Genomic DNA, 13566 nt, shown 5'->3' with positions numbered 1-13566 from the left:
TATATCTACAAATTAAGGCATTCATTTTGGTCATATTTACACACATACGTACGTCTTATCATGCATGTGAACTGCCGATTTTGTTCTATGTCTTGAACTGTTGTGGTAAGTGCGCAAATCGTTTTAGCTCTGTGTATATAATGCGCAGTTGTTGTAGTATAGTAGTAGGTAGAGGAGAATATTTAACAGATTTTAGAGAAGATATTTTCCTCGAACGTTTGGTGAGATTCTTTGTGCTAGCAACATCTGATGTGGCGGTTTACCATCGTCGGCGATGTTGTACATAGCTCTGCTGAATATAGTTTGCTCTTCACTTTATTTCAGCTTATGTCAGGGGAAACCTCTCGAAACCGTTGCTACGGCATTCGACGAGAGTGAAACCAAATCCGGGACTGGCGGTATCATATGTAACCTAAGAATTGCTTTTAGAATTCTTTTTCTACCATTATTTGAATATCAATGAAGAGAGAATGTTACGACCTTGTTCACAGCACCCCAACTATTTGAATTTCACTTCAAAGTATTATTCTTTATAAAAGGAGACCAGTTCTTTACAAACGAGTTGTCTTTTCCTGAAATCTTACTTTTTATACACAACCCTTTACTCTGTTGACTTTGTGGTCGATAAGACATTCATTATCAACCCTGAAATGAGAATGTCGTTATCGTGATTTTGTAAGCGTGCACGTTCAAAACCAATACGACCATTTTAAGAATTATAAGTACATGTATTCATTAAGTCTAATTTTTGGTAAGTTTTAATTTTATCATTATAATTATATTATTCTCAATATTTCCATGTGATGTAAAATACATGGCATCGTGTAATTTGAATATTACTTTTGAAATCCGATTCATGATTCCTCTTTACAGACTACAAGCTCTAACAAGATGAAGATAGTTTGATAGTTTGATAGTTTACAATAGAATGAATTTGCCGCTAGTAACTACGTGTTTTAAAGCTGTAATTATTCTTGGTCTGGTAGTGTATTTGGCGTTGAACGTAACTTTACGACGGTATGATAATGGGAAACCAGTGGTCCGGACTGTAGTCCAGCCAGTGGTCAAGCCTATCGTCACTACAGCGGCCAGACCAGTGCGTCGACCAGCGGTGGGACGTGGTCACTTATTCCGGAGTTTCAGTCAACTAAAACACACGAGCCCACAAAAAGATTCCCCTTGTGATATTTTTCCGACCATTGGTTCGTCTGTTAATACGGGCAAGAATCGAGCATGTCAACGGGTAGCGCCATCACGCCATATTTGTGGCGTCACTCAGAAGTTGTTCGCAAAAGGAAAATCATCAAAATGCGCCACCCGAAAGCCAGTTGAATACTGCACATTAAACGTAAGTAGACATTCCTGAAAAAGCAATACGTCATCATCTAATTCGTTGTGGATTAAATTCGAATCGATTTTAAGATTGACGCATTTTCATATTTTCTAGTCAATTTCCGATGATGGGGGCAAGACAATATTCTGTGGTTCAAACCCTGGCTGTACTGGATATGAATATGGAATTGTTAGTGTTGATAGCGGGGATCTTATTTGGAGAAAAGCTAAAACTGCGATTGAACTTCAAAGTGAACTAACTGGAATAGTAAATTCAAGTACGGACAGCTTCGGGTTTTGTTTCATTCAGTGCGAGAAAACGAAACACGCTCAACTCTTTCTATTGCCCCGAAAATCGTTAGATCCCCTGCAGTTTTACAGAAAATCAACAGAAACGAAAATAAACGTCGAAATCGTTTTGGTCGACTCACTTTCCAGGGATCATTTTTACAGGTCACTGGAAAAAACCGCCAGCGCCATGCGTTTTATCAATAAACGTTCGGTTTATCGAAATGCGCCGATTATTTTCGACTTCGAAATGATGCAATCGGTCAAAGCGAGGACGTACGAATCGCTGCAGGCGTTGTTCACTGGTCACGTGACGCTCGACTCGGGGATGAAATTCAAACGTGACGAGGACTATTACGAACCGATAAGAACTGAAAAACTGTTGGACAAATGCGCCGAACGTGGGTATCTGACTTTGTGGTTAGATGATTTGTGCTGGAAGTCGGGCTGGGGCCCAGTGAAGGACTTCCTGCCCAGAGAAAAGGCATCGATTAAAGGTTCTCGTCGTTGGAAACGTTTGCTGAAGGCTTTTGAATCGGCCTCAATTAGCGATATCGGTCTCACGGCAGCAAGTTGTCAGATTCTCGAGCAGAGCAACACCGACAACCCTTTTCATAATCTGAAAGAGATCTGTTTCAATAATAAGTATAGCCACCAGTATTTTTTCGAATACCTCAAAAACTATCGCGTATTCGCGACGAAGTCTGGACGGCCGTACTTCTCGTTCTATACGTGTAGTACTAGCCACGAAGAAACGGGCGTTCGCGTTCAAACTATCGACGAAGATCTGGCCGCGTATGTCCACGAGGCCGCAACGCTCGAGTACACCGTCACCGTCCTGCTCTCCGATCACGGTAACAATTACGGGACGTACGCCGAGAACTACACTCGTGGTCGATACGAAACGTACAACCCGATGTTGTTTTTCATCATTCCGCCGAACGTTCAGCGCATTCTCGGCGAGCAGTCGATCGAAAACATGTTCGATAATCAAAATAAACTTGTATCAATGACTGATATTCACCATACCCTCCGTTACCTCTTACACGCTCAAGGCAGCGTATCGGCTAGTCAGACTCTTTTTGGCGCGGTACCGGAAACTCGTACTTGTGACGACATCGAGTTATCTATGCCAAACGTATGTATTTGCGCTGGATACGAGTTGCGAGTCGGTCATAACGTGGACCACGAAATTCTGGCGGAATTTACGTCGGGTGTGTTGAACAATCAGATACGGTCGTATTTTCTGGACAATGGCGGCAAAATGAGCATCGATAGTGCCGAGTACGGAAGTTGTCGGAGAATTCGGCCAAAATCGTTTAGAAATATGAGAAAAAGTATCAACAAGGTTTGTATCGTCCACAGACAAAAACTCGACCAGAAACATGTTCATACTAAAAAAAACTTCTGTACGGCTAGAGCAACTATAAAAATGTCCTCATTGGCCCGTTTTCTCGTGCGAGAATTCAAAACATTTTTGTTTTCTCGCGCGAGAAACCAAAAAACGGGCCAATGTTAAAGTTTTTTATCGTTTCTCTAGCCGTACAGAAATTTTTTTAGTATGGCCCGAATCAGCCACCATACATCATATAGACACATTTAGAAAGTATAGTATTTCAAAAAGGTGTTTCGAGTTTCTTTTTGAATTTCTTTCAGAACGCTATGGTTTACAAGTTTGACTTGGATATTCTTGGTGCAGACGGACGCCGGGAGACATTTTTCGTCGCTGTAAGACACGGCGTCGACGAATCCAGCTTAACGGTCGCGTCGGTCGAGCGCGTGACCAGCTACGAGCGGTACAGACAATGCGCCGAGACGTATGTTAACTTACGGTTGTGTATCTGTACCGTCACAAACGGTCAATTTCGCAGAACGCCACCGGAACGCGGGCAAATAGAAGTCAACAATAAAATCGGAAATACGACTTGTTTATTTTTGTATACTAGACGTTTCATCAATGGAGCCACGTTTGAAATCGAAAACGTCTGTAATGTGACGTTCGAGTTGGAATTCAAATTGTCAAGCGTTAATATGGATACGTGGTTGGTGCATAATGATAGTCATAATATTCATATTCATGCGTTCGACAAATTGTTTATAGGTATGGCATTTCAGAAAATTGTGCATTTATCCTGGTCTTGGTTTTATACAGCAAATCTTGTTAAATAAAATGGGTCAAAGTCTTTATTCGTTGAAAAATTTCTTTTTTCTATTTTCATTAAACCTTTATCCACGATATGTATTACATGTATACATCTCTCTTACTCCGACCAAAAAGAAATCGATGGAGAGACGACTGTACTACAATCAACGCTCAATCAAGAAAAAGAAACGTTTCGAATTCATAGATATTATGTATTTTCATTATCATTATAAAATCCACCCTGCGGAATTTCATTAGCAAGAATAGTTTATCAGTATAATTTTGAAACGAAACTGAATCGTGGACTCTATTAGGTGTTGATATCTTTCTAGCGCGACAATAAAACGGATGTTGTGGTCATATTGATTTCACGAGCCTATTTCAGCAAACTGCGTTTCTTGTTTTGGAGCAATGCGCGCAGTCACGAAACTAGCCAAGAAAAACCTTTTCCAATTCGTGTTTATTTTTAGCTAGGCTTCCGAATGCATCCGATCCTACTTCTATTGTAGTCCCGTATGCCTATATCCAATATAACACCGTTTAAGCGCAGGAAGTATTATAAAGGCTAGCTTATGTTGACAAGCGACTCGGCGCCTATCGACGCAACTGTGAGTTTATCGCCGATTAGCAGCAACTAGCGGCCTACGAGAGGCCGTCATCAGTTGCTGCTCTATCGGTTCAACATAAGCCGGCTTGCGACGGCAACCCGACGCCTACCGACTCGTCGCAAGAATCAGATACGACCAATGCGTAACAGATATTCTTACCGTGGCAAAATGCTTTACGCAGGTATTTAAACTTTTAAATAACAAACTAACCATCACCGTAGCAAACTTTTTCACAGCGAATCATACTAGCATTAAGAACTGCAATTAGAAGGTACCTTAGATACTTCCCCTTTCTTCTTTTTCCTTATTTTTGCATTTGGTCTGCCATCTATGTACATTAATTAATTTTTTCATCTACACTTGCATATAATGCATTTTAGTAAGGGTTTGTAAGTTGATTTTGTAAGTTCCATGTACTAATATATACTATGGCAAATAAATTCCTTGTTAAAAAAGCTAACTTTTGGTAAGCACAAAGACGTTACTTTGAATTTCTATACACGTATTCCGAATATAATGAGTATTTATGGCTCCGGTTTAATACGTTTATGAAATGAATCGTAGTTCAAACCCGAGAGTTATTAAAAATGGATAGATATCTGATTAGATCCCCGGAGACACCTGCCGACTGAACCCTCCGTTATCTCATTTGTTAACACAGACCGTTACCGAATAATCTTCACTCCCCAAACGACGACAGATGATATGTTTTATCGAGTGCCTGTCAACATTTAACTAAGATGAAAACTCGCTGCGAGGCGATTTATTTCCATTGATAGCCCTCAATTAAATAACCCAATACAATTTTCCATATTTCTACCGAGCTCGACGAACGCGTCAGAAGCCACCGAGAGGGTGAGAAAAGCCATAATACAGCAGTCTCGAGGGTCCGGTTAATTTGATCAAGTTTGCAATTCATATCGTTGCCTTTCGTTGCACGCTGTCGTCTGTGATGGATGTATCTCTCTGCCGTGATGCGCTATCCGGTTGATACAAGAAAAACTCGCTCGTCGCCAACCGACAAATATTTGTCCCTTTGCAACATTTATTAGGCAAATGTTTGCTGTAACGACAACGGCGAGTTTTCTGATGGCCTAAGATGCTTGTACAAGGATCTCGAAAGCGCGTTACTCGACAAAGATCGTTAATAAAGATGTTGATTGACGAGTCCCCGATGGCAGTCACTCCCGGAAACAATCGCTTTAATATTCAATGAAATGATATTGAGCACAGAATGGTTGATCTAATGAAACAGAGCAAATAACTCCAGCGAGTAGTCGGCGTGGATGCCGCTCAGTAAGGTGTCACCGGTGTTACGGTTGCGACCATCAATTTCCATCGATATCATAAACAATACGAGCTCGAAGGAATCTAAAAGTCATTCGTTTAGCCAACTTTTCACATAAATTGATCGTTAAAAAGATGTATTTCCATTCTGATCTGCGTTACACGTATGTTTATGAGAATATTGCGAAAAGATTGCGCGCAAGAATTACTTAAGAATGAATGGAACCTAGAGCTTAACATTTTGACCGTATGAATAAAATGCTTTATAAGTCATGTTTTCCCCGTATCAACTTATTTGTGAAAAGGTTTCCTTTTCATATTCAATTAATACGACATGATCTTTTTACAGGCTCTTCCTCTGGTCGCGTTGTCTAATTAAAAAACCGTGTACCTGCGATCTTTCAATTGAGCTGCGTCGGTCGGACATTTTCAATATTGATAAATCATTGTCCACGACCGGTGTCTGTTCCCTGCATTATATCGCTAGTCGATCATGCGAATCAGTCACGCATAGGTCTTTTAAAGGTTAAGCAAGATTACAAAAACATATACCGTCATCGCAGAGGCAATTCAATCGCATTATTACAATTCTTAGCAATATCCATAAGGCATAAATCATACTTAAAGCGGAATCACACCGAATAAAAACGTCATTAAGCAAAGAAAGACCTGTACTTGCACAAATATTTACAAAAAATCCCGTGTCGCAAGAACCTGGTTCGAAGTCAAAAACATGAACAATGAAGTCGTGTCGCATTGGACATACATCACTTTAAGCCATCCGTTAAACACCAGAAATCACTCAGCGTGATCCGGGACTTAAAGGGCTAACGGGCATTCGTCATTTCCTTACAAGAACGGAATCAGCGGCCCGGTGTATTTTCATGGAGATTTCGCGTCGTGTAAGTTTCGTATGAACACCAATTAAAACCGATATTTGATGATGTTTTGCTTGGATTCTCGACGAAGTGTAATCCATCATTTGTCGCGTTATACGTCGCTCGTTAAAGCATCGCAGAAAAGGAAACGTTCTTCAATTTCAGCGCCCCCACATCTTGATTTCTTCAGAGTTCATCTCTCGCCCCCTCTTCGCAGTAGCAATAGAATTATCAATATATCTTATCTTGAAATAGGGATTGTCCCTGTTGTTTATTTGATCGGTATATAGTTTTTGTTTGATTTGTTTTGATTCGGTGTCCCTTACAAACTCATCGCACCTGCCGGGAACGAAACAACGGTTTGATTTTGAAATCGGAAATCGAAGAACAGGGACTATGCGTGACGTGTGTCACAAACGTTGATAGATATTATCAAAAACGTTGATAGATTTCTGTACAAGGAATCGAATGGGTTACACAAAAAATCGCCTTAGAAACTTAATGAATTTAAACGAAGATGTCGCTATTTGGTCTTAAGCAGAAAAAAATGGCAAAAATATTATCCATGTATATAGGCTTCGAACCTATCTGAAATATGGAAGAGGGATTTACGGAAAAAAAATAATGGTCATTTTACACAGTATTTCTTGAGAGACGTATCTACAGAAGCATACAGTTTTCTTTTTCACTAACTAGCGAATCTAACAGGCTGAGGTGACGTATCTGGTGAAATTTAGAAAAACCGTTTCACTAACCGACGCACAACTTTGGCCCCCTAAATTTGGATAATTCTTTTGGCTTGACTAAAACCAATAGCAGCATATGATAATAAGGCCTTGCGTTCCATTCTGGCCGAATATGAAGTTCAAATGACACAAATATCTATGCCATTTGAGCTACAAATCATTTAGCGAATTTCGAATGTAATTTCTGAAAAATCAATTTTTACAGATACGATGGTTAGTTAAAATATAGACCATTCTTAAAATTATACTACACAGTATTTCTGAGCATAGAAGCTATTTTCGTTCATTTGTATCATACCAAAAAAAAGATGAATTTTGTTTTCTAATACTTGGTAACTGCATTCATGAATAAAATATCGTAGAAACAAAAAATGATAATGCACGAAAACATTTTTTTACATAACGTTACTATTCAATAATATAGCCGTACAGCAATCAACACCGCACTTAACTTACGTTAATCAAACTCAATTTGCAGAGCGACACGTAAAATTATGACACATTGAGCTAGCTCAATATTAGCCTTAAATGAAATATTACATGCGAAGCAAATTGCAAACACACGAGTGCGGTTACAGAATGTGACAATAATACGCGAGTTAACCGGCTTTTTCTAATGTCATTTAGACGTATATAAACTAACGTTATTATCCGTGGCGCAAGAGTAATAATAATACCGCGTTTAGTTTCATCATCGTTCGAGGGACTTCTGCCGCTGCTGCTGCGGCCGTGGATAGTTAATAATTAATTTTCATCGCGGCGAATAACATTATTGCCGATGATGTCGGGTTGCATAAAACTCGGTTGGTTTCCGCGCGCCGGCGGGCGGACGATGTTGCAGCGGTATCGCGACGCCGTAAACGTGAATTGATAATAAAGAACTGAACGCGGTTGTATCTTGCGGATATTGCCAGGCGGGAATTTCCGATTCGAATGACACCGAGAGTTTCGGCGTTTCGTGTTCGCGTCCAAGGCGTGGTGCCCGCCGCGTATAATTGTTTAAGGTTGATACCCCCGTTTCCGCAAGTGCGCACGTGCGGGATGAACTCGAGTTAGATTGTTACACGCGAACACGACGGAAAGACTGTTTTACTATATCAAATTATGTTTTGTTCATCGATTAAGAGTAATCATTCTGAAATTTGATTACTCCATCGCTGACGGATAGCTCGACGCGATGCAGTTACACAACTATTCCTACGATTGTTCTATGACAAAATAAAAACGCTTTTTGTACAGTTTTGTTCACCGTAGCCAAGGAAATTAGCCGTGATTTCCGTTAGACTGACGTTTTCGAACCGAAATTTAATATTGATATGAGTCACGTTAAACTGTATTCGGCCAAAATCTAGATTCAGAGAAAAATATCTTGCCGCGTTTATACTCATAAAATGAATTTGAACGTATGCGCGTTGCGAACAAAGCCCGGAAATTCCATCAAAAAAACTTTTAAAAAACACCATTTTCTTTGGATTTAAAACAAACTTCAACTGATAGACGTACGCTATTTTCACACCGTTATTAACGCCGTAGAACAAATAACTTTCAGGATACGAAGACAATTGGATTTTTATATACCCATCTATCTCAAAGCCAAAGCGAAGCAAACACTATCAATTCACACCGCTATTAAAACTGGTTAATGGTTGTGAAATAGAAATAAACAACACATAAAACTATTTATGTATAATAGCAAAAAATAGATCGAAAAACGAAGTTTATAAAGCTTGATAAGTTACGAAAATCGTGGTTTTACTTTATCGAGCGTTCAAATTTGTCATTAACGTGTGATTTTGATTGTCGAGAATTTATTGCCGAAGCCATTAAGAAATAACAGCTCGCAATAAGTCTTTGCGTGAGGAAAACACCTTTTTAGAACGCGCCGAACCGAAACTTTAACCGGGCTAAGATGAATAGCGCTGTCGCGACGTAAAGGCCCTAAATCAAGTGTCTTCAGCGAGTTTATGTCCGGTGATAAATGCGTCTTCTTTCATCGTTTATAAGTCAGATTAATGACCTAAACAAATATTAGAAGTTTTAATGTAAACAGCCGCATACACATCGTATGTACATTAAGTTGTTTTATTTGTCCTGGGCTAAAGTTTTATTCTCGCGTCTGACGACGACCGAATACGCTTTTAAAAGGATAGTTGAATTTATATGAGCTCATTTTAGAATAATGAATAATAACATCATATATAGTGTATTTGTATGGCTCTTTTCATTTACGCCTGCTAAACGACGTATACGCGTTTTAACCGCTTTTGTATATCTAAGTGCGGATCTTGGCAATAAAGATGAATACCACTATCTCGATGTAGTCGTTCGTACGGTTGTTTATATTCTAAGATCTGAATGTCTTGTTTTGGAAATTACAAGCTACTGGCTTATTATAGAAAACCGATCGAAGCGTCGTCAGATTGATGGGTTATTGTTCGCATTTCACAACATTAGGGCCTTAATGTGCTCAGCTTTTCAAAAGCCAAAAACATTGCAGTCGAAAAAAGCTATTCGTCTTAAAGCAAGAAGCGATATTTCAATGAATAGCAATTTGAGAAACGTATTTCTTCATTTCTGACAACTTTGAATAATTCACTACACTAAGAAACCGGATGATTTACTTAGATTCACAGGTTTTCGAAAAGTACTCGAACATCGCTTTTCGGCGATAAAAAAAGCAATAATTCATCAAAGCAAAGCGAAATAGGATTGAATGAAGTTCATTTCGTGAATATCTCACCCATTCGCATTCGCTTCGTTTGATTTTCAAGAAAAGATAGCGAATAGAATAGGAAAAGAATAATTACGGTTCGCAGATCAGACGAACTCGAATTCGGGATTAAAGGCATCGTTGAAGATTGTCTCTATGATATCGACATGTCAATGTTAGTTATTCCATTATTCTCGGCCTATTGGCGACAATAGTCTCTGTCGCCGCGCGCAAGTGGCTTCTGATGGCTAGATCGGTTATGTTTAATGAAATTTATTAATCCCCGCCGAGTAAAGGGAGGAACCGAAATGTGAGCCTGTGTAGCGCGCACAATGCCGCGCACTAACAATCAGATCGCGTTATTCTTTTCGAGGGTATACAGAATGAAAATAATATTCGGTTCCGAGGTGCCGTTGAAACTCCCCGAAAAAAAGAACTCGGCCACATAATCTTTCGTGTACGGGAACCATGATTTCAAATCTGTAATTGATTTCTTTTGTGTTAGGTTTACAAACGTTGACTTTGCCGCATGGTTACTTCACTATCGGAAATATAAATTTTTCACAGACGAATTGAGAATCGGGAAATTCGCCCCGTAAACCCTTTGTGCACGTTTTTTTGCGAACGGCGAGGCCCGACGTTCTTAAAGTAACAGCTCTGTTTTTGGGGACATATGGTGGCTTGTTCGGAGCAACCGACCCAAAAATATTTTGCCAACTGCCGACTAAATATCTGTAAGAAATTGTTTTCATAAGGCGTGAATGTGAATATACGCAGACAGAGGGCAAAATCTATTATGAATTTTTCAAATGAAATCAAGATCTTAATCGGGAAAATGTATATACAAGAGGTAACGTTATACGATATCATAATTCACATAATTTACTTTGGCAACTTAAGTATGGTCAACAAGAGATGAATCGAGTCGACTGGTATACCAATATATTCTGAGTTTTTTTAAGTTGAACCCACAGTTGATGATATAAACGTTTATTCCACAAAATAACCTTGTGCGGTTAATATTAGATAATAGAACTGCAACGAATGGTGAGTAAGAGACAGGTTATTATAGCACACCACAAGGACGATGATTTTGATATCTAATGAATGTTCGGGTTTTGAAATTTGATTAAGGCCGTCGATGCGTATAGTTCGCAGAATAATTATTCTTTTTAATCGAGCGGAGTTGCTGAAATAAATTGCCGAAAACGGCTGATTGGCTGCTTCGCGATTCTGGTCATCTGCTTACGAGATGATTATTTCGAGTAGGTTTTTATGCGTTTTTGCACGCATGTGGTTTGAAAACTTGCTAACTCTTGTCAGCTAATTCAATAACACTTTAGTACGACATTGAAAACACTTCACAATTCTTGTCAAAGATGTCATTAATAGTTTACCGGATCGGCATTAATGGTCGCGCTTCCCTCAGGAAGCCCCTCCCCTAGCCGTGTAGACCAACTGACGTCATTGGAAGGAGTTCACGACGGCGCTGTCAAGTGCGTTCGGTTTTGTGTGGTTTGTGTAGTTGATTAAGTGTAACTGTGATTATGAGAACTGCTGTTAAAACTGGGAATATTTGCTGAATTTGGCGTCAGTGTTGGAGAGCAGTCACAGGCGTTAACATAGTGGAGCCTGGTCCAATCGAAGCCACAAGAACGAAAGGTGAAATCATTTTCTACCAAGTGCATAAGGGAAATTAGGCTTCTGTTGCTTCAGTTAAGTGGACTTTTTTCTAATTTGAAGGAAAAACCGATTACTAAATTTTCGGAGTTAACACAGAACATTTTTTGCCCGCATCCGAATTCAGAAAAGCTCAACACGATTTGCGTAATATATTATTAGCGTATTTTTGACACTTGTTGGACACTGTAAGAATATCGAGCACGATGCCACGGCCGGGTAGAAACACGTACAGCGACCAAAAACCACCGTATTCCTATATCGCTTTGACCGCCATGGCGATTCAATCATCAACCGAAAAAATGTTACCGTTGAACGACATTTACAAATTCATCATGGACAGATTTCCGTTCTATCGTCAAAATACGCAAAGATGGCAGAATTCGTTGCGTCATAATTTATCATTCAACGACTGTTTTATCAAGATTCCTCGGCGACCGGACCGCCCGGGCAAGGGAAGCTACTGGGCGTTACATCCGTATTGCGGGGATATGTTCGAAAACGGGAGTTTCTTGCGGCGACGAAAGCGATTCAAACTGCGTTCATCGCCGAAATGTTTCGCCGAACAGTTCGGAAAAGCGCAAGAAATCCTCGACCAGTCGGCGCTTTACTTGCAACAGCAGAAACTAAGAATGCAGAATTTCGGTAGTGGGAACAGCGGACAGTTTCATCCGGCGCATATTCCGAGTAAAATACCGCAATACCCGGTGGCGGGTACTGTACCATCGACCAGACCTTCTAACGCTAACAAGCAAGCCTTCACGATTGAGAACATTATCGCCCCGGATTTTAAGTCGTCGTCGGGTTCGTCGTTCAGCCCGATAATTCCGGCAGCGATTCCTACGTTTGCCGGGTCCAATATCCATACGCTATCATCGCACGTCGGCAACCCGGCTCTGGCTCCATCGTGGAGTAGTGACATTTCCGCCATATCCGCCTTGAAAAACGAAGTCAGTTTGGGACATATGAGGACATTTTTACCCGGCATCACTGCCCCATTGCCGATAAAACCGTCGCCGATATCTGCTATGCCCCCGATGTCGTTGGTTGTAAGCGGCGAGGCCGGTCTTCCGATGGGACTACACGGAGTATGTATTTCACGGGCCGGGAGCATGTACGCGAACTGTTCCACCGTATCCGCCTTACGGGAATCGCCGCCAACAAAACATCAGGAAACAAACACGGCGACAAACTCGTCGTAGAAACTTAAAAAACCTTATCTAAATATGATATGATAATAATCGTTAATATCGAATTAATTTATTCCTATAGTGTGTGTGTTCCTAGTGTACACTCATTATTTAAAACTAATAAATGTGCTCGGTGAATAAACGAAGTTACTTCTCTCATATAGTTGGAAAAATCAAGTAAGTGTTGTTGAAAACGTATACTTTTTAAGACAATTCCAAAATATTGTTTTTAGTTCTAATCAATTTTTCATATCAATTGAATCCACAAAACCCACAGAATTTCAACATATATCATTTTTTCGCTTAGATATTCTATTCTGTAAAAATCATTTGAAAGAATCTATTCGAAATTATTCATTCGTTCTGTAGCTGTTTTTTTTCTCGAACAGCGGCAGCAAATTTACTACGCCAAAGATATCGGCAGTGAACTGCCGATTAGGACGTACTAAATTGAAGAAATTTGATCCAGTACAACTCGAGATACGTAAAAATGAAAACAAATCCCACAATATGTCCAGAAAAAGAGCCTTAGTTCTTGTAGTAAATGTTTCCTTTTTTTGAGCAACTTTTCGTTTATATGCTCACAGCCATCATCTTTTTCTGTACTTTTTGGATTTTTCTGGACTTTTTTTTATTTTTTATGTCTTCATATTTCACGAAAGATGTGTATCTTCTCAACTTACGACTCAATCCTACACATGTCA

At 39.8% G+C, this 13566-nt stretch overlaps 2 protein-coding genes across 2 annotated transcripts; both read left to right on the top strand.

Moving 5' to 3' along the window:
• Nucleotides 1-19: 19 nt before the first annotated feature.
• On the top strand, nt 20-3789 carry LOC141906285 (uncharacterized). The gene is made up of 4 exons (XM_074795530.1): nt 20-105; nt 874-1348; nt 1448-2968; nt 3277-3789. The coding sequence occupies exons 2-4, from the start codon at nt 929-931 to the stop codon at nt 3787-3789; spliced, it is 2454 nt and encodes an 817-aa protein (XP_074651631.1). The 5' UTR covers nt 20-105; nt 874-928.
• Nucleotides 3790-11605: 7816 nt separating this feature from the next.
• On the top strand, nt 11606-12874 carry LOC141906284 (forkhead box protein B1-like). Its single transcript, XM_074795529.1, has one exon. It carries the CDS (start codon nt 11879-11881, stop codon nt 12872-12874), a length of 996 nt encoding a protein of 331 aa, XP_074651630.1. The 5' UTR covers nt 11606-11878.
• Nucleotides 12875-13566: the final 692 nt, after the last annotated feature.

Source organism: Tubulanus polymorphus, chromosome 5, assembly GCF_964204645.1.
Source record: "Tubulanus polymorphus chromosome 5, tnTubPoly1.2, whole genome shotgun sequence".
In the NCBI taxonomy this organism is placed as follows: domain Eukaryota; kingdom Metazoa; phylum Nemertea; class Palaeonemertea; order Tubulaniformes; family Tubulanidae; genus Tubulanus; species Tubulanus polymorphus.
This window is presented reverse-complemented; position numbering and strand designations above follow the sequence as displayed.